We start from the raw sequence: 19,131 nt of genomic DNA on the forward strand, positions 1-19,131 counted from the left end.
AGACCGCCGTTCATGCAGCGCTTCATTTCCATTATGATATCGGTCGACGCGTTCGCTGCATGTCACCGGTGAACAGACGACGGCGCACCACTCTGGCGCCATCTGGTGACGGTCGTCGCCGCATACCCCGTCTTGCGCGGCCCTACCTACGCCTTTCATCTCGCCCTGTCGCCATACTTTTCTCCTGCGCTTTTCGCCTCACGCTTTCACTGTAGCCTCCTCCTCCGCTTTTCTCCTCGCGCTCTCTTCGCTATCGCTGCCTTTCACCTTCCGCTGCGCTACGCGTTCGCTGTTTCATCTTTCGCTGCGCTCGTTCCCTTCGTTACGAGGGGCGCTGAGGGACGCCCAGGAACACCGACGCTCAACGCAGGAACGAGCGCCTAAGAGCCGAGCTCTAAAACTCTCGTATACTTAGATTTACACGATCTTAAGAGAACCCCAGGTTATGAAAATAATTCCGAAGTCCCTCACTGCAGTGCGCTTTGCAACGATACAATGATTTTGGCAGGAAAAATCCCAAACGTTATCAATATTTTTGATAAACAGAAACAGTGGCAAGAAGCTTGACCGAAGGAAGAGCCCATACTCAAGGACATTCGTGTCAAATAGAAAACGCCTCAGTAGGTTGAACATTATAGCACATAATGTTGTACTTACTAAGTGCAACTAGGTGGAGAGAAATTAAGTGTGGAGAGGTCAACTCACAGTAGCGGTGGTGGGTGAAGTTAGCTTCACCTCATGTGGACAGGGCGAGGCTGAGGAGACGGCGGTCTGACGACGGCGGTCTGACGACGGCGGCGCAACCCCATCAACGCGATGACGGCATTACGAACGTACGGTCAAAACGAACTCAGTTTTGAGCTCTTAACTGCTTTCGTAGTAAAACTACTTAATCATTTAATTAAATTATGTAGTTCCACGTACCAGAACCACGATCTAATTATGAAGCATATAGCGCATAGGGCGACTTCGAATTAATCTTGAGCGCCTGGAGTTTGACGTGAACCCGTTGCATTGTACGCGAGCGTTTTTTCTTCTCTTTTTTTGCATTCTGTAGCCATCGGAATGTGGCCGAGATCGAACCCACGCGCTCGTACTCAGCAGCGCAATGCCATAGCTACTAAGCTACTGCGGCGGTAAGTCCGTAGCGAAATTACTGTTATTATTATTATAAATTATTAAATGAATTATTAAAATATTATTAATTATTAAATTATTAATAATAATTAAGAATAAATTATTAATGCGAGAGGCACTGTTGCTGCGGCAGCTTGATACTTATCACCAAAATCAGCAAAGGAACGTGTTAAATGTGCGTCTTGGCATTCTTGTTTTCTAAGTGACGTGAGCATTGTTGAAGTGACTACTTCATTGAGCCGTCGTGTGGAGTCCGGCATGTACTTTTATGCCAGAATTCACTACCCTGCAGAGAACAAGAATGTGATATACATGCTGGTAGTAAATATAGTGTTACAGCCAACGAAGCCTAATTAATTCCCATTGGTATTTCGCATGTTTAACGACAACAGCTGCTGCTGCTCTTTTCTGTGAGTGGCCATCGTGTGGAACCAATTTTATGCGTACTCCATACCCGCGTAATAATCAATCGCCTGGCTGGCAGCAGCTCTGGTCAATGGTGTTTTCTTTGCGCTGAAACGCTGTGTTACCATATTTTAAGCTAGTCGTCATGGTGCCTCAGTAGCAATGGTGTTGTGTTGCTGAGCACGAGGTCAGGGATACGACTATCAACCAACGTTGCCACAATTGGATGTGGCAAAATTGCAAACAAACAACCAAAAACTAAAGGAAAAACTGTGTGCTAGTACTTCGATTTAGCCGTATACGTTACAGAACCTAGGTGGTCAAAATTGATTCGGAGTGCCTCGCAACGGCGTGTCTCATCGCCCTCGTGTTGCTTTGCTGCGTTACACGCCACAAATAAATAAATCAATTAATCAATGGTATTATATGTTCCCCCTCTGTTCTCCAGAAAGTGCGCATGTGAGGCGAAATCACTCCGCGATATAGCAACACAAACTGAATGCGCACACTAATGATTTCGTTTCCACAGCTGTTAGGTCAGACACGCACTACTACGCTGTCATTCTGGTGACGATGCAATGCCGCCTAGCAACAAGGCCAGGCCCTAAATGAACGTGACCAGGTCGCGCAGTCTGCACCGGACGCGGAAAAAGTTGGGACAAACGGAGGTAAAAATCGGCCCGGCATACTGTACGCTCGCCGCAGCCTTATTCGGCGCGTACGTGGGGTTGTTAATTGCCACGCCTCTGTTCCGACAGTCCTTGCTCATTGTGGCGTGCAACTCGCTGTCACACTCGAAAAGTGGCAATAAATGAGTTTCAATATCTGCCACTAAGGAAAGACTATTACGCACGTGTGCTGCACACGCGTTTCTTGCTCAGCCTGAAAAGCGAGCCATGGATGACCATTATGATTTTAGGTGTGCATATATAAAACAATCACAGAGAGCAGAAAGACAGCTAGCTGAGAAATTCTGCCCGGGGTACCACAGCGCGCGGCGGCTAGACAAAGAAAACATGCGGGGGAAAGTGTCTAGGCAAAGCAGGGAACGAGTGAGTCAAGTGAATTTGCATATTGTACATGTCTCACGAACGCTTGATTTCTCGATCAGGCTTTAGAAAAGTCAATTATGTGAAAATGTAATGCTCTGTTAATGACCGGCATGTGAAATGCGTTTGTGTTAAAGCTGCTTTACTTCATCACAGGACTTGCAGCGACGAGACATCAGCTGTAAAGTTCATCGCACTTCCCTTCATCTTATGTGTGGGGCCGGGAGCTCTCTGTGAATACTGTAAGGTGCCGGAAACACTTGATCATATATTTTGCGTGTGTCCCACGTACGCGCAAGAACGACAGCAACTGGTCTCTTCCATTGAAAAGATCCATAAAAGGCCGCTATCAGATGAGTTTCTTTTAGGTCCTTGGCCTAATGCTAACAGCGCAGCCCTGATAACAAGTGCCACTATAGCTTTTCTCCAAGCCACTGGGCTGGACGCACGGCTTTAGAGAGGCTACAACTCTTTGAATTTGTATAAACGCATCTCTTCCTTACACCATCATCATCATTCGTCAGCCCTTTCCCTCTCCGTCCCCTTTCCACAGTGTAGAGTAGCAGGCCAGAGCAAGTTATAGCCCAAGCCGACCTGTCTGCCTTTCTGTAAATAAGTTTCTCTCTCTGGTATATGGCAGTTTGCTGCCCGAAACATTTAATATTTAAAACACAACGTATAATAAACAACATTAAACAACATTTCCCGCAAAGAGCTTCGATTCATTAAGTTTTTTATAGTGCTTACTCGCTCTTCCGACCAGCCTTTGATTCACTAGCCCTGGTGGCGTAAGTACCTCAGTCGCCGTGGTGGCATAGTGATTTTGGCGTTGCACTGCTAAGCCTGAAGACGCGTGATCAGATCCCAACCGCGGTGGACGCATTTCGACGGGGGCAAAATGCAGAAACGTTCGTGTACCGTGCATTGGGTGCACGTTAAGAACCTCAAGTGGTCAAAATTGATGCACAGTTCCCCACTACGGCGTGCCTCATAATCATGCCGTGGTTTTGCCACGTAAAACCCCAACTTCTTTTTTAAGATCCTATTTCCACCTACTTCTGGCCCGTACTTCAAAAATGGTATATATAGCATTGTATTGCATTTTTCTCAGATTTTCTTGTTCTTCCCTGTGGCACATTATAGCTTTTGGAGGATATTATGATTACAAGGCCTCTAGAACTGAGGGATGTGATTACGCTAAGACGACAAAAAGATGTGTAACCAACCTGATGCCACAGAAGCAATGTGGACTTAGCGGTGATAACCAGCATGGTTAACAGGAGCACCATAAACAGAGATGTCGATTTTCTTCAAAGCACCTCGTCGTTGGGGTGCTCTAAATGTCATTCTTCAATCAACTTGACATAATAAAATACTTTGTGCATCGCATTTATCACAGGAACCATCTAGATGGAGGCTTTACTGTCTTTAAGTTAAGATAAAGATTTCTCGAGTGAACTATCAATTTTCCTTAATGCAGCGCAGTAAAACGTAATGTGACCTGTGCGAGTATTACACAGGCAGAGATAGGGGAGCTCTTGATAGGCACATCGACAAACATTGAAAAGTTCCGAAGCATACTGTAAGACATTATACAAGAGCATCGTTCAGAATCGCGACATGATTTCTATAGATCCATGCTATCAAAATATCAATGCTGTGGCAATACCGCGCTACAATGCTACACAAACCAAAGGTTATATTAGGCAAAAGTTCTTGCTGAATGGCTAGATTGAAATTATTCAACGCGAACATTCACGTTGCGGACTGTGTAAATTTTAAAAATTACAAATGGCGTAGGCAAACTGCGCGCAATGAACACAAAACGCTCGTATAGTTTCAAGCGCTCTTGTTTTCCAGCAGGAAAGCACTTGAGGTTGCCATACAGTATTGTAGTTTGCAAAGGCACCGCTGCAGTTCTTACAGGATGCAGACTTGGAAGCTTTTACTTAACTTTGTTGTTCTTTATGCCTTGCGGCAAGTCCTCCAAAATAAAAAGAAAAAGTTTACAGAAATCTGCACCGAAGGCTGTGAAGATTGTAGATGATGATTGCAACAATTTCCTTGGTAATTTCATTTTCTGCGTAAGTACGTAAACTTCCACGTGACGCGCGCGAGAAGAAAGGCACAAGGGAGCTTTCTCGCGCAATATATAAGAGACATTACTTTTACAAGTGCTAAACGGTTATTTATTTCTTTGAACTTTCTTCGAAGAACTTCGGATTGCCTTCAACGGCATCTAAAGGTACCTTTAACGAGCAGGCTAGGATTCATAAATTGCAAGTGTAAACACTGCAGGATCACGAAGCTGGAGGTTCACATTTTACGCCTGGTAGACTTCCAAAAGCTTCTCGTTTATAGAAATGTTTATCGTGAAGGTGCCGTGGCTAGAGTGTACAATGAATTAAAGGCGTCTCAATGCGGAGCACGTAAAGGTCAGTGCGCTGAAAGAATGACTCCAGGAAGCTGGACGAAACTGCCGTTAACGAAGCAAAATTTCAAGGTGGAAGAAAGAGAACGCCTTTATGTTTTATAAGGTTCTTTGGAGAATGGTGTAGGAAAGAGTAAATACTGCCTACTACGCAAGCGCCATACAGCTACACGGGATGTCACCTTTTGTAGTCGAGATGTTAAATGCTGCTCGTTCTGAGGAACTTTTAACGCGTACGTAGCTCTTGACCAGCTGAACAGCTGGAACAAAAATAATGAACTGCGATTTCACTTTTCAAAGTAAGAGGATTTCTTTTTCTTCTATAGAGGTGCCTGGCTCTTCTATATAGGACCTCCTGATTTGTTTTTCTCCTTCCCCACCTTCTAGATTATATATATATATATATATATATATTCTTTAGACGGATCATTATTCTATGATTATTTATTTTATTTTAACCTTTTCCCTGCATTAAAAAGCACTAATACTAACAGCAAATTCGAGTCGTGGCTGACTATAATAAATAGCTTTATGCGATGTTCGCCTATTCACCGTCGACATTAGGTACAAGCACAAATTTCGATTTAGTATTTTAGTTTTGAAGAGATACCAAAACTTGATGCTTCGATCTGTTCGAGACTTTATTTCATGTGGTTGCTTGGAAACGCTTTTTTTTCATAACAAATAACGCACTGCGGCCCCCTGTTTAATCTTTCTTCAACCGACATATTTGTCGGCGCACTACAATTTTTCCTATTATCAAACGACTTGATGGGGCCATTTACCTTCACTAGTCCAAATGGAAACTGTCTCTATTAAACATCTGGAAGCAAATAATACAGGGTTATCATTTTTAAGCTTTATGGAATTTTACAGCGAAGCTGTTAAAAGCGACTTTCCCCACTATCGTGTCCGCGGGTAGAAAAATCTATCATCATCATCATTGGCTCCAGAATTTTCTTACACAGTTGGCTCGTTGGGGCCGCTCGGCGCTACCACGCTTGTGCCACTGCGTTCATCATCGTAATTAATTAATAAAGTAATGACCAATCACAAAGGAATAACGAATAATTAAGAAATACCTTAATGAAGCACCGGGATTTACCCTGTGATAACCACCGGGGCCGCACGTTCCAGCTTCGCTGGTTAACCATCTGTACGGAGTGCGTAGGCTGACAGTTTTTTAAAAATAACCTGGTGCAGATAACATAATTCTAGTCGTTGAGCTGTATCACTCAGAGGGGCGAATGCGACTTCACGAAAAATCTAAATACACATCCAACTAATTCGCAAAAAATCACTGATTATATTTTCAATTATTTAGTTTATGGCACACATTGCAATTTACGAATTCTAGTCTTTGAGTTTTCCAGCCGTTTCGATTTGAAATGAATTTCCAGAATGGCACCAGTTTGCAGGTATGCGCAATCAAATTCGCCCAAATATGCACTGTTCTTCCACTTACTTATTTAACAAAACGTTCTTTTATGCATTGGAGCACGAAAGTAACTGGAACGTTCATGTATAAAATTCCACAATTTGGGAAATAATATCTCGAAACTTGTGTCATCCTGTAAATTCAGTTTAGTGCCAATGTTCAAGACTGGGCGTGTTGCTATCGCATACAAACGAAAGATTACAGGAACATGATTATAATGTTTCAAGAGCAGTCACCAGACACATTGGGATCCAGTGTAGAGATTGAAGATGTCAGCTAATCTTTGAGAACTGTAAGATTGTGAGCAAAGATGGCAGCCAAAAGACGCGAGAGATTATCGGAACCGGTAAGACTGCGTGCATGGGAAGACTGTGCGTAAGAATTCCATCCGTTTCCCTTGGTGCAAGAGACGTAGAATTCCTCACGCCCTAAACTGAAATTTTGTGTCCTCGTTCCCTCTTTTGCGATGTCGAGCGCAGCCAAATTGATCATGTGACAAAAGCGGCTTGGTACTGCCGGATGGTCCTTTCTTTTATAAGAGATTTTGTATTTGTGTTGCTCATTCCCTTTGAGTATCTTGCATTTATTCCGCTAACAAGGGAATAAATCAATAGTAGCAAGTAGCGCTCTGTTGTGTGTATTTCTCTTCTTTGCGGCCCGTAAACTGTTGCGCAATCCAGCTTCTAGTATCATTCCAAATGGATACGGCTTGCAAACCCTCCAGCTACAATTCGTTAATTGCAACATGTGCCGTATAGTAATAAATTAAGAAGTTAATTAGTGAATATTTGTTAATTACTTGAATATGTGTTACAATTTCTCGTGCTAGTCATGCCCGCCTATTGAAATATTCGATCTCAAGGACAACAATGATCCTATATGTCACAGGCAATTTCTAAAAATTTCATAAAAGTTAAAAATGATCGCCTTGTAGATAGAAAACACGCGATCAGAAGGCTGCGGGTTAATGTTGCGCCAGGCTATTTTCGTGAACAAAACAAAACTGCCGCCACATTCGGCAGACAGCGTAATGTCGAAAATGGATGCTATTCACAAATCTTGATGTTTTACGTCTTGTAAAGATTGACACACATAAAAGCAGAACCAAAAAAAAAAGAAAAAACTAGCATTTGCATATGTGTAGTATAAGAGCCCTTTTTTTGAGTAACTTTTATTGAAGGGAATAATAATATTATGCCCAGTAAATAAGAAATTCTAAGTCTGTTTTATAGTCTACATCACTTGAAACAAATGCTCAGTCGCAGACTATTTTTATTTGAAGCAAGTGGAAGACCCTCAACTGGTTCGGAGAAAGAGGCTCGTCGCGTGCCATGGACGCCCAGCATAGCTGGAGGCAAGAAAGTTCTCGATCGTCTCCCATGACCCGGACCCCTTCTCCCGCCCTCAACGAACGCGACAACTCATCCATAGCCACAGGGCACGCAGCGAGACCTGTGATCTCGCAACCACCGTAGCGGGGCCTATAACGCGATGCCCGAACGCACAAAGTTTCGGGGCCGACGACGTTATGCACCCTTCCCCTACTACGCGTTCGCAAGCAGCCACACTTGCGTGGGCAGCAGCTTGAACCCGGAAAGCACGACGCAGGAATGGCTGGCATTTCTCGCCGTGCCTGCGCTTTCCCCGGCAGTTAATCTCCGGCCAAGGGGGGAGCACGGGCTACTAGCGTGCGTTCAGGAAACGCGTCTGGGACCCACGTTCGGTGCGTAAGGAGTTGGTGCCGGCGACGGCGTCCCATTCTTCACCGGCCGCTGTGAACGGCGAAGTTAGAACGGGAAGCGCGTTCTTTGCGCGAATGGGGTCCCACTTGGGCTGCCACGGACAGCGGCCGTTCTCCTTGCTTCGAGTTCCATTCTTCACCGCTGACAGGGTCCGTGCTGCCGCCTGCCCCGTGCGTCAGCGCGAATGTGTGTGTGCGTCAAGCGCGCCCTCTGCCGCCTCGTTTCGAAGACTGACAGTGGTAGAAGAGGGGGAGTAGAGCAGTCGTACAGACGCAGTCTTGACAGGAAGTATGACGTTTCTGTTGGGGTCATTTAACGGGATGTAAAGCTGCGCCAAGCACACGCGCCTTCCTAACCCTTGCGCACCCAGCATTTGCTCCTTCCCGAGGATTGTTCCAATGAAGAATGCGAAGCCTCGAAATTTTCTCATTAGTTCATTTATGAAACGTTTATGTTTTACAGAACTTCCTTGAGAGTGAGATATTTCAAATAATGGCATTGAGGCTCACTTCTAACATGTGAAGGTCTGTCTGTTCGAGTTTCAGTGCCTAGTTCTCCGAGCTCCAGCCTTATCTTCGGAAGTATTATGCTTTACGAAAACGAAACATTTATCTAAGGGTCCCAAGATTTGGCAGTTTGCAGAAATCAGAAAGTATGATGATTGGCTCGAAGTTTGTCCATGAAGTATTTAAAACTTTAGGTCTGTGCAGTCAGTATTTTTTATGCTGGCTGAAAATACTAAATAGCTCAAACTGCGTTTACAGTGCTGGTGGGGGGTTTCCATCTCCACTCTTCCACTTTTCATTCTTTTTTTTCCCAATCGCACTTCAGCCGTCTTGAAAATCGTCATTTGTAATATACTATATGACGAAGGCGATGGCAGATAGCAACGCAAGCTCATGTTTTTCTCTCTCTCTTTGCACCTCCCTGGAAGTGGAGCAATCCAACCCAACATATACATATTTTCCTTTGAAATACAAAATAATCTTCTGAAATTCGTAAATATTTGTTAGTGTTCACCCTACCTACAGTTTTTCTAGGAATAATTATTACTCGTGATGTACGTCGTACATCAAAAATAGTTTATAATTCGGTTTCTTTTTTAGAGATTTCGGGGCAGTTGTTTATATGGCAAATTTGGAGGTCGTCATGTTTTCATGCACCCGTATTTTTTAAATATCTTGAAAACAGCACCTAATTCAAGATAACGGTAATCGAATCTCAACGCTCAATAGAGGCAACACCCAAACCGAGTGTGTCCCACTGTTACATCAGACAGAAGCTGCACGTGACAAAGAGTGTGACAAAGTTTGACTGATGGCATGTCTGGGCAAATACTGGTATACAGCCTGTCGCGGCAAGCGTCCACCAGTCAATATGTGCCGTAACGGTATCTGCCACGACCTGGCCGCGACGTTCACTTTCAAACTTCGTTTCGTCTATTCGTGACAGGGCATTTGTGTCTTAAGGTGGTATCAAAACGTTTTGAGAGCGGTTTTGTTTCTGAAGAAGTAATTTATTTAAGCACATTCCAACACTCTCACCGTCGAAATAGTCTCCTTACACAGCAATACCGTGCTCCCAGAGTTAGTGCCAATTTGCGAATATTCCCGGTGTTCTGTATCAGCCAGTCTGTATATGATAAGATTTTACCGTGAATGACGCGTGCCTCACCGGCATGCAGCGTTATCTATAATAGTACGCTGCTGCCTCGAATAAAGAAAGGGCTTTTTGCGTTGCTGCCACCGAAGCTTCTGTCTGCGGCTTAGAACAGAACTCCCAGGAAATCTTTTCTGGAAGGAGTCGCACGCCTTTCTGCTATTCAATGTTATTTTAGGAAATTGTGTCCGAATGGTGATATTTGAGCTGCGTTGTTTAATTTTAGAAAGGGAGCGAAATATGCGGAAGCGAGTGCTTGTAGGAATGGCCTGTCGTTTACGTCGAGGGTTGCTACTCGAAATAAAACTTTGGTGTACGGGTAAGACCCCGAAACGAAGGAACATTCGTCGTAGTGTACAAGTCCAACGTCTCCACGACCGAAAAAAAAGGCTAGGCATGTCCACAGCTTGAAAAAAAAAATGCAGGATCATCGTGTTTTGCGGCATTCACGGTATTGTGCATCAGAAATCATCTCGAAAGGCCAGTCTATCAACAACGAATTGTACTGCAATTTTTAGGGCGTCTGAGGTAAGCCGTTTGAAGATAATGGCCCCCTCTGGGGCGCACAAGGACCTGCATTGTGCACGATGACTATGCACCTTGCCGCAGATCACTCCTCACAGTCGAGTTTATTGTCGGAAACAACGGGGTTTCTGCCCTACTCATAAAATCGGGCTCTGAATTATTTCACTTCCGTCAATAAATTGACAACCTAGCTCAAAAGTTGCCATCTTGGCACGATTGCCTTATCAACCTTAAATCGAAGGTGCTCGAGTTCTGCCGAAGAGAACTCCAAGATGTATTTACCTGCCAGGAACGCTGCGAGTGATGCATTGCCGTGCATTCGGACTATTTCAAAGGTGACAGTGTTTGAATGCACATAAATAAATTAATTTATTGAAAACACAACCCGTCTTAAAACGTTTTAATACCACAATGTATGGGAAAGTAAGGTTGCCTTTTATGCACTACCGGAGCACTTGGTTACGATCCTACGTAGATTGAACGCTTAAAACCGATGATAAATTGCTCAAACTATGTGCGATTTCTAAAGTAAAAAAATAGTGGTGCATTAAAAGTGACTGCCTCCAAGCTTGCCATTTAAACAACTGCCCGCAAGGTTCAAACAAAAAAAGTAAATAATTATTTTTGTGTTAGTAGCCTTCTGAAACTACTGTTATTAGTGACAAAGTATGTCCACCTCGGCAAAGAACTTGTTTGCAAGAAAGTCATGTTTGTTACGCACATAGCCTTCTTATAAAAAAAATTCTACACTCTGAAAGAACATCAATTACAAATATACATGGATTTTCAGGGCAGTTATGCAATTTGGTAGATTTAGTTTAAAAATTCTGCAAATGCATGACAATATTTTTTTTACTTCCAATGGTATTTGGTATTTTTTTAACCTTTAGCTCACAAAAGACGCAGGGACAGTACAGGCACACGTAGACAGCGCTGAGGCATATCTTAATGTACGTTGCTGCACGGCCGAGAGTTAAAATCGCGCATCCATTTATGCATTCAGTAAATGTTAACACCGCCTAATACTGTACGTGCCACGTGTAGGCTAAGTGCACTTGCAGTGCGTAGATGCTGAACGGGGACGCTATAATGAACCGCAGAAGCGTGAGAACTCGTGATATAATAACGACAGTGGCAGTAGAATTTACGGGGTGTTTAGAAAGCGTTTGTAAATATTTTTTTTTTTACCTTTCCACAATGACCTTGAATTCCGGACATATATGAACGCCGTACGTCTTCCGCATTTCTGCCTCAAAAAGCAACGAAGGCCAATCGCGTTCCATAAATTACCACCTTACTCTGAATCCTCGAGAAGCCCCGGTGAGAGCTGGCATACGCGAACATATGATCCGGCAACCACCATCACCACCGTCAACGGGAAAGTGAACACGGCTTGGTGCTCGACCAAGGAGCCCTGCTGGGAATTTCTCGCCACGTCCAGTGCCATCGAATGCTCACTGCTCGTCTATGGCAGCCCGGGCCGCCTGTGCCATTGATTTACGAGCCCGAAGGTTCACTTGATATCCACTCTCGTGTGCCGTGGATGTTGGCAGACGCTAGCTGATGACCTCCGAGCGCTCCGCTGTGCGCTCCCTCCCCGATTGCCGATGTTGTCGACGCAGCGCGGTTGCTTTTAGGATAGCACTCGTACCGTAATGCACGTCCGTGTACGTGGTGGTATGAAAACGTAGCCTCGCCGGAGGGCTTTCTTTCTGCGGATTATACTTAATCTCTTGACACATGACGCCCCCGCGCCGCAAGAGACTCGGCCTTTATGTGCCGTGGACTGTCGGCTGAGACGAGATCCCCTTTCTGCACCCTGTTCATCCTAAGGTCCCCTCCCTCCTCCCCCCTTTTCCCTTTCGCCTGTTTCTGGAGTTCGCGTGCGTTGCTTCGTGGTCGTTTCGGGATGGCGCGTTCTGACTAACAGCAGCATACTTGGCGCGAACAGAAAAAGAAAATGAGAGAACGCGGCGAGAGATGCGTGGTTTTCGCTCTGCAGACCATCTTTCCAAATGCTCCGTGCAATTCTTTCATGTTCACCGGATCCCCCAACTTCGATATTTTTTTCTTCTCATTGTTGTCGAGGCTTCTTCACGGCCTGCGCCTTCGCGAGTAAATATTGCTCTGGGCTTTCTGACCGTTCGTCTTGGTTAGCACGTCGTCCTGAACTCTTCTGTTTTCTATCACGTACCTGAGATGCTTGACTCGATAGAACAGGTGTTGTATCTTCCACCAGGTGCTTTTTTTTCTTTGTTCTAGAGCTGCTGTGCTCATCCCCTTCTGATTTCTTGCGCGGAAAGACAAGTTTTCTTCGATGCTACGATCCTCCGCTATTCCTTCATTTTCTTTTAGTTTTTCATTGTTTTTGTTTTTGTTCACACTTTAGCATTGCAGCGCCTGTGAGACATAAAGCGAATCGAAATCTCCCATGGCAGAAATAATGTTGACTCAGTTTTCTGACCAACACTTTCCGTGAAAGGAGCCTGAAGATTTAAGCGTTCAAGGTCGTTGGCAACTGAGAGGGTGTAATTCGATCCACCATGTAAAGCGTCATATAGTATAGGACAAAGAGACATGAGTTCAATCAACGAAAGGGCCGAATGGTCGAGCACAACGTAGTTTTATGTAACGGCATGTCATTGTCCTTACAACTCATCAAGCTGCATCAACCTGATTAAGGTATATATATATATATATATATATATATATATATATATATATATTCCACCAAGAACTATCGTCCTCAGCAATATCTCATCCCTCGTGTGTGCGTGTGTGTGTGTTTAGGCTCTGCCTTACGAAAGGGATGAGCCATTGCTGATGATGATAGTTGTTTTTGACTCACAAGAAGAATGCACGGAAGCCTGGCCATAAATAACTTTGCTGTAAAAGAGAACTGTCAGAATGTGATTTCTACGCCATGCTGCTGTATCTGCAACGCAGTGCTTCTGAATTTCTCCAATAATTAACACTCTGGCGCACCTTGTGTCGCGACATACCGAGTGTTGTCTTTGTGAAGAATATGAGAGAGCAAATTTACGATCTTACCTTTTAATGCACTACATGAGGCCTGCATTCCAGCTATTGCAAAGTTTCATAACAATCCTATTGAAGCCCTATAGTAGAGACATGCTTTGTACTCTCTCAGGCGATCACAGCCGATAGTGCCTCTCCACAGCTTACAACTGAATGAATGAATGAATGAATGAATGAATGAATGAATGAATGAATGAATGAATGAATGAATGAATGAATGAATGAATGAATGAACGAACGTCTTTTTATGTGTCAGATATAAATAGGTGCGGAGTAAAAGCTGCACATTGCGGCTTTGTAGAGCTACGGTCCCCATACAGTTGAACGGCAAGTGCGTCAAAGTTTGCACCCATGTGCTAGAGCAACATGGGCAACATATAGATAAACTTATCATGCAATAAACAAAAACATACAGTGGTGAAAACCTGCTGAGTCACGACAGCCAGTGCAGGTGCACCGCTTTGTGTGGAAGTTCCAGCGTATTGGGCCACGGAAGCACAAAGGCGGAGAGAGACATTCATGAGAAGGTTCCACATCATCAGACAGGGTAACACGTGCGTGGAGAAATCAAGGCCCTCAAGTGACCGTTTCTATCCCTTACCATGGATTATTTTTAACTTGGGCGTCTCGTGGTGGTTTTACGGCGGATATTTTTGTGCGTGTGCTGCAGGACTGCCTGAGGGTATATTCGTAATGTTCCCATAGTATATTTCAGTTGCTAGTTTCACCGTTATTCCTTCGTCGTCTTGCATCGCGCACATTGTGTTAACTGCTGGATTTCATCATTTAACGAGAATATGTGAAAACGTCGCTTTAGTTTTACAAGAAAGGTGCCTACACGAAGCTACTGTTACGGTATAAAGTGTTCAAAAGAAGCTGCGCGTTATACGTCTTGCTTGCTGAGCAGCAGCATACGGCATGACTGAGTCCGAAGAAATTACCATGTTCACGGGCCAAAGGAAAAACCAAATGCTCAAAGCCCCTGCGCTGTCATAAGCTAAAGATACAAGCACGTCATATGCGCCGTAAAATCTATGTGCCGGGTTTTAAACATCACATAGTTGTAGTGCATAATGAGGAACCATATATATATATATATATATATATATATATATATATATATATATATATATATATATATATATATATAAACTCGTTTATTTTTCGTACTGCCTTTTTTGTATTGCAGCTTCGTAACCATTTCGTGGCACGCTGAGCCCCATATGGAAATATAGGGCGCTATAGGAAGTGCTAAACAGCATACGTAAGTGATTACACTATTTCCTCACGTCGAACAGAAGTTGATGAAGGCGTGCTTCGGCGGTTCCAAAGGCGTTGAGGAGAATAGTCACGTGGTTTATACATGTTCTGCTGCAAGGGAGACTACTGCGTAGCGAGAACGTATAGGACAAAATAAGATAAGCAACCAAGAAGCTAAACTTTCATTGAAGCGGTAATTGGATCACGCGACGACGGCCGGGTAGGATTAGCCTTGTGTTGATATGGGACTAACACGAAAATATAGTTTCTTCCTTTCTTCCTTTCTTTCTTCCTTTCTTTCTTTCTTCTTTCTTTCTTTCTTTCTTTCTTTCTTTCTTTCTTTCTTTCTTTCTTTCTTTCCTTCCTTCTTCCTTTCTTTCTTTCTTTCTTTCTTTTTTGCGACGATACATTATTGGGAATACGGTAGCTGTCGGGCCCTTTTACGAGCAAGTTTTTAGCATGTGTAGCCATGAGGAGAAGCTTCGTTTTGTCTACCTGAATACATAGGAAATTCACTTACCGCAATCGAGTATCGCCAAGCTGATTTGTAAAAGGCTCGTTACGCTTGAAAAGCTTAATTCTAGTAACTGGTACAAAAGACTGCTACTAAGTTAATGAAGCTCCTGCACCAATTTTACTGATCAAAATTTTGCACGGAGAACCGACATATATACTATCGCTATTACAAATGCTAAGGGGGTGTACTCAACCAATGTTCAGCTTAGGCGCTAAATAAAAATTAAAAAAAGAACAGCGGTGACATAGTACTAGCTCTGGACAACCTCTCGCGATAATATTTCTTTCTTCCTATGAGTCATTGCCAGCGCATTTACCTCTCCTTCGGCCAGTGGGTGGGCAGTCGTACTGGCCTTGCAGTCAAATGGCCGGTGACTCAGAGTGGTAGAACTTACAGCTTTCTTTATTGCTGACGACCAAAAACTTAGAAAAAGAAACGAAACACGAGAATACGGAACGACATGCAGCACACTTGTCAATCCTGGTTACGGAGCTTCATCGATATCGTCGCGTTTTGTGAGGCAGCGCGCCACCCACTGTGTGCACCCAAGCACTTCAGCTACGCGTTGCGCAAACGTTGTAGCTGTTGCGAAACGAGATAGGTGGCGAGGCCACGTGTTCCAACTAAATCAGATTCAGACACTGCGCACTCTGTGGCTGTTCCCGGCGCATTCCGTTATGTGCATCGTTCCAAAGAGCCGGCGCCGCTTACGTAACATTTAATATGTCAGTGCGTTCTGGTCGAACGAGCCTGCGGACCTAAAAGGAGTGGTGGCGAAACGGACCTCTCTGCCGGCCAAAGATTTTACTGGTTCATTTTGTATAGCTGACAAGTGAGTTGGGAACCTGAACTTTTGTGAATACCTGCACGTAAGTGCGGCTAGGAGGTAACCCCTAACTTCGGCACGTAGGTAGACGAATAAAAAATTGGCTGCTTGAACATGTCTGAAGCGGCAGCGTGGCACTGTTGGGCTTGCAAATGCTATGAAGGCACACGAAGGCCTTCCAGTACGATACAATGGCGGCAAAAAGGCTGAATGGTTGTATATTCTAATTCCCGCATGGCCATCACGCACGTTAGCTTCTGTCAGAAGATGCAGTCGTGTGGACGTGCTCGGAAAGGGTTACTGCTGTACCGAGGATATTTGTTTCCACGTCCAGTCAGGACTGCAAACCACTTCAAAAATATTTTGCACGCAGTTTTCGTCTATGTGATATTAATTCTTCATTTCTTGTTCTCACGTCACGATTGTGTAGTTGTGTTACTCAGCACATAGCCGATACCCACGAGGGAGGATTTGCCAGGCTTTTGGCAGCAATCAGTCTTCTATCAAATTTAAAGCTGCGTGTAATGTGAAGCTGGAGTCAAAACAAGTTATTCGTTTTGACTCGAGTCAAATTTTTTCAAATGTGGCTTATGAAAGAACATACTTACGTATATTCTTGCGAATTAAATTTTAAAAATGCAGCCATTATTCTCGAAAGAAATAGCGATATTCAAATAATAGGTAAATAATAGACACCCTTAGTAAGTATCTTCTGACTAATATACTTTAAAACCTATCATGCAATACAGGAGCTAAAGCCGAACAGCCCTAATGAGAAATCGATATGCCCCATGGCTCCCATGTCCAGTAATCCGATACGAAACATATAAGATCACACACAAACACCCGTTTTCCCCGCTTGTCATATGATGTTATTGGATATAGGAGGTATGAGAAATACGGTATTTTTTAATTTTTTTTTAGTAGGGAGTGATGTAGTCACGAACATATATAAGAAATCTGGGGACTACAAGCTCCTAATAAAGCTAACAGCTCAGTAGGTGGAGTAGTGTCAAATACCATTACTAACCTTTTACTAGCCAACTACAAAAGCAAGCGATCCACAGGTGCACGGAAGTCAATTTCATAAACGCTACTACCTCGTCTTGCCTGTGCTATACTTTGCTGCGTATTGGTCGCCTCAGAGTGACAATTATATGAAGTGCACTGAAATAACAGTTATGTGTTACCTCCTGCTGACGCGTTTGTGCAGATATTACTTCATGAAAATTTAGGTTCAGAACTGTGCTAAGTTATACGAATACATAGGCGCTCAATGCTCAACGGCACAACCTAAAGTGCCCTTACCTATACCAATAAAGTCGGAGTCAAAACAGCGGAATGGCACAAAACAAGGCAGTGAAACGGACGACCAAACGCATGTTCCTGCCACAGCTGAACGACGTCAGCGCCTTCGCTTTTCAGACATAAGGTCGTTCTTTAAAGCATGTCGTGAAGTATCCCGGTCATTGTATCGTGCGTTTTTTCGCTGTTAATGTGTGTTCCTTGCAATACAATTATCAACATCCTTAACATTCCTGCCAAATATGATCCTCGTGTAACCTTGTTTGATGGCGTTTATATATACAACTAAACCACTCGGCAACTCCGTTCTCGCTTATTTTGGAAGCATTCTTTGCCTCATTCCACGCACGTTACTGTTCGTCCGTGAGCAGATGCTTTCTCTCTCGCCACACTACGGGCCTCGCTAACATGTAATGCATGACCGACAGTGGAATCCGGCTCTTGCCGCTGAAGTACAGCAGCCCAATCCTCTTAACACTGGACCGCTACGCACGAAAAGCGCCTCTCATGCCAAAGCTGACTAGCTATTTGAGGCATTTGGCGCGTCCGTCACGCGCCGGTATCTCATGATATTTTTTCAAGATAGCCCACACTTTGAGACGCTTTGTGAGAAATAACTTCATCGATGGCCAGCCCACGTTCCCCAGTACTTTCCTCGTAGCAGCTAACATTACGCAGAAAGTGTTAGACACTGCGTCACCTTCATGATCGGCCCAAGTCGAAGAACTTTTAAAATTTTTATCGCCGTGGTGCAAATGCCACCTTCGTTTTAACATACGCCACATGACGTAGACGTAGGTACGTAAGATTGCTTAACACGTAGTCACTGAAGACGTCAAAATTCGTGTTTTTCTCGCTTGGCGCTCGTCCAGAAGCTATGTAGAGCGCAACAAGTGGCATGTCGTAAGCTCGCTTCGAACGAATAGCCCTACATTTGCGCCATCTGTCTCCAATGTGCGTCACGACACCTGCCAGCATTCTCGCTTCATTCTCGTCAGGCACGCTCTAGCCGTTCTAGTTAAAGCGACGATAGCGCTCACCTCCTCGGACGTGCGCCAGGCGGCTCTTCACGAGTCCCACGGTGTTCGAGGCTACGCAGCGATAAGTCGTCGAGTGCAGTTCCGGGCGGAACTGGGACGGGCCGAACGCCGGAAGCACGAGTGAGCCGTCGGAACGCGTCTCCCGCAGCCCCGGAACCTGCATGTGAAGGGTGTAGACAGTTTTGACCGGCGCATAGTCTACGGATAACCTGTCTACCGGAGCCGTGGATGGCAGTAGCAAAAAAAAAAAAAAAAAAACTAGTGATGGCATCCTGCGAGGTTTGGTCAAACTATAATGCGTTTTGGATTTTTTTTTTTTTTTTTTTTTTGTCCTGGGAGTGTTCTCGTCAACTGCACGTTAACGATTGTGTCGCTACCAGTGCTTCACCCCAGCAGCCAATATCATGCTAAGTCACTGCTGTGTTAACTTTTCGAGCTGTCATGGTCAAACTTGCGGCACGAGATTCTGCTATACTAGCGTTGTTGCTGCCGCACATTTCGCCAGTATTTGGCAAATGTATTTCGCAAGCGTAGATGCGCTTGCGGACAAGGTAAATATGTCCATTATCAGCTTTGTTACTGCTAGTGTAGCCGCATGTTGATTTTTCAGCCCACAGTGCAAAGTATGAATAAAGCTTTGAATATGGTAGGCGTGTCTCTCGCCGAGCGATACCTTCACAATTACGCGATAATTTGGTAAAAAGCAAAACAGTGTACGCGTCACAGTATATAGATCTTATGCCGAATAATCACATATA

At 44.3% G+C, this 19,131-nt stretch overlaps 1 protein-coding gene across 2 annotated transcripts in view; it reads right to left on the reverse strand.

Moving 5' to 3' along the window:
* The window catches only part of LOC126536430 (cell adhesion molecule Dscam1-like), a 200,195-nt gene extending 181,576 nt beyond the window's left edge, over positions 1-18,619 (reverse strand). For both annotated transcript variants that reach the window (XM_050183389.3, XM_055074007.2), the window contains exon 1: positions 18,374-18,619. In XM_050183389.3, coding sequence (XP_050039346.2) covers positions 18,374-18,536 — 163 coding nt within the window. In that variant the 5' untranslated portion in view covers positions 18,537-18,619. The remainder of the gene's footprint in view (positions 1-18,373) is intronic.
* Between the last annotated feature and the right edge of the window lie 512 nt (positions 18,620-19,131).

This window comes from Dermacentor andersoni, chromosome 4, assembly GCF_023375885.2.
Source record: "Dermacentor andersoni chromosome 4, qqDerAnde1_hic_scaffold, whole genome shotgun sequence".
NCBI lineage: Eukaryota > Metazoa > Arthropoda > Arachnida > Ixodida > Ixodidae > Dermacentor > Dermacentor andersoni.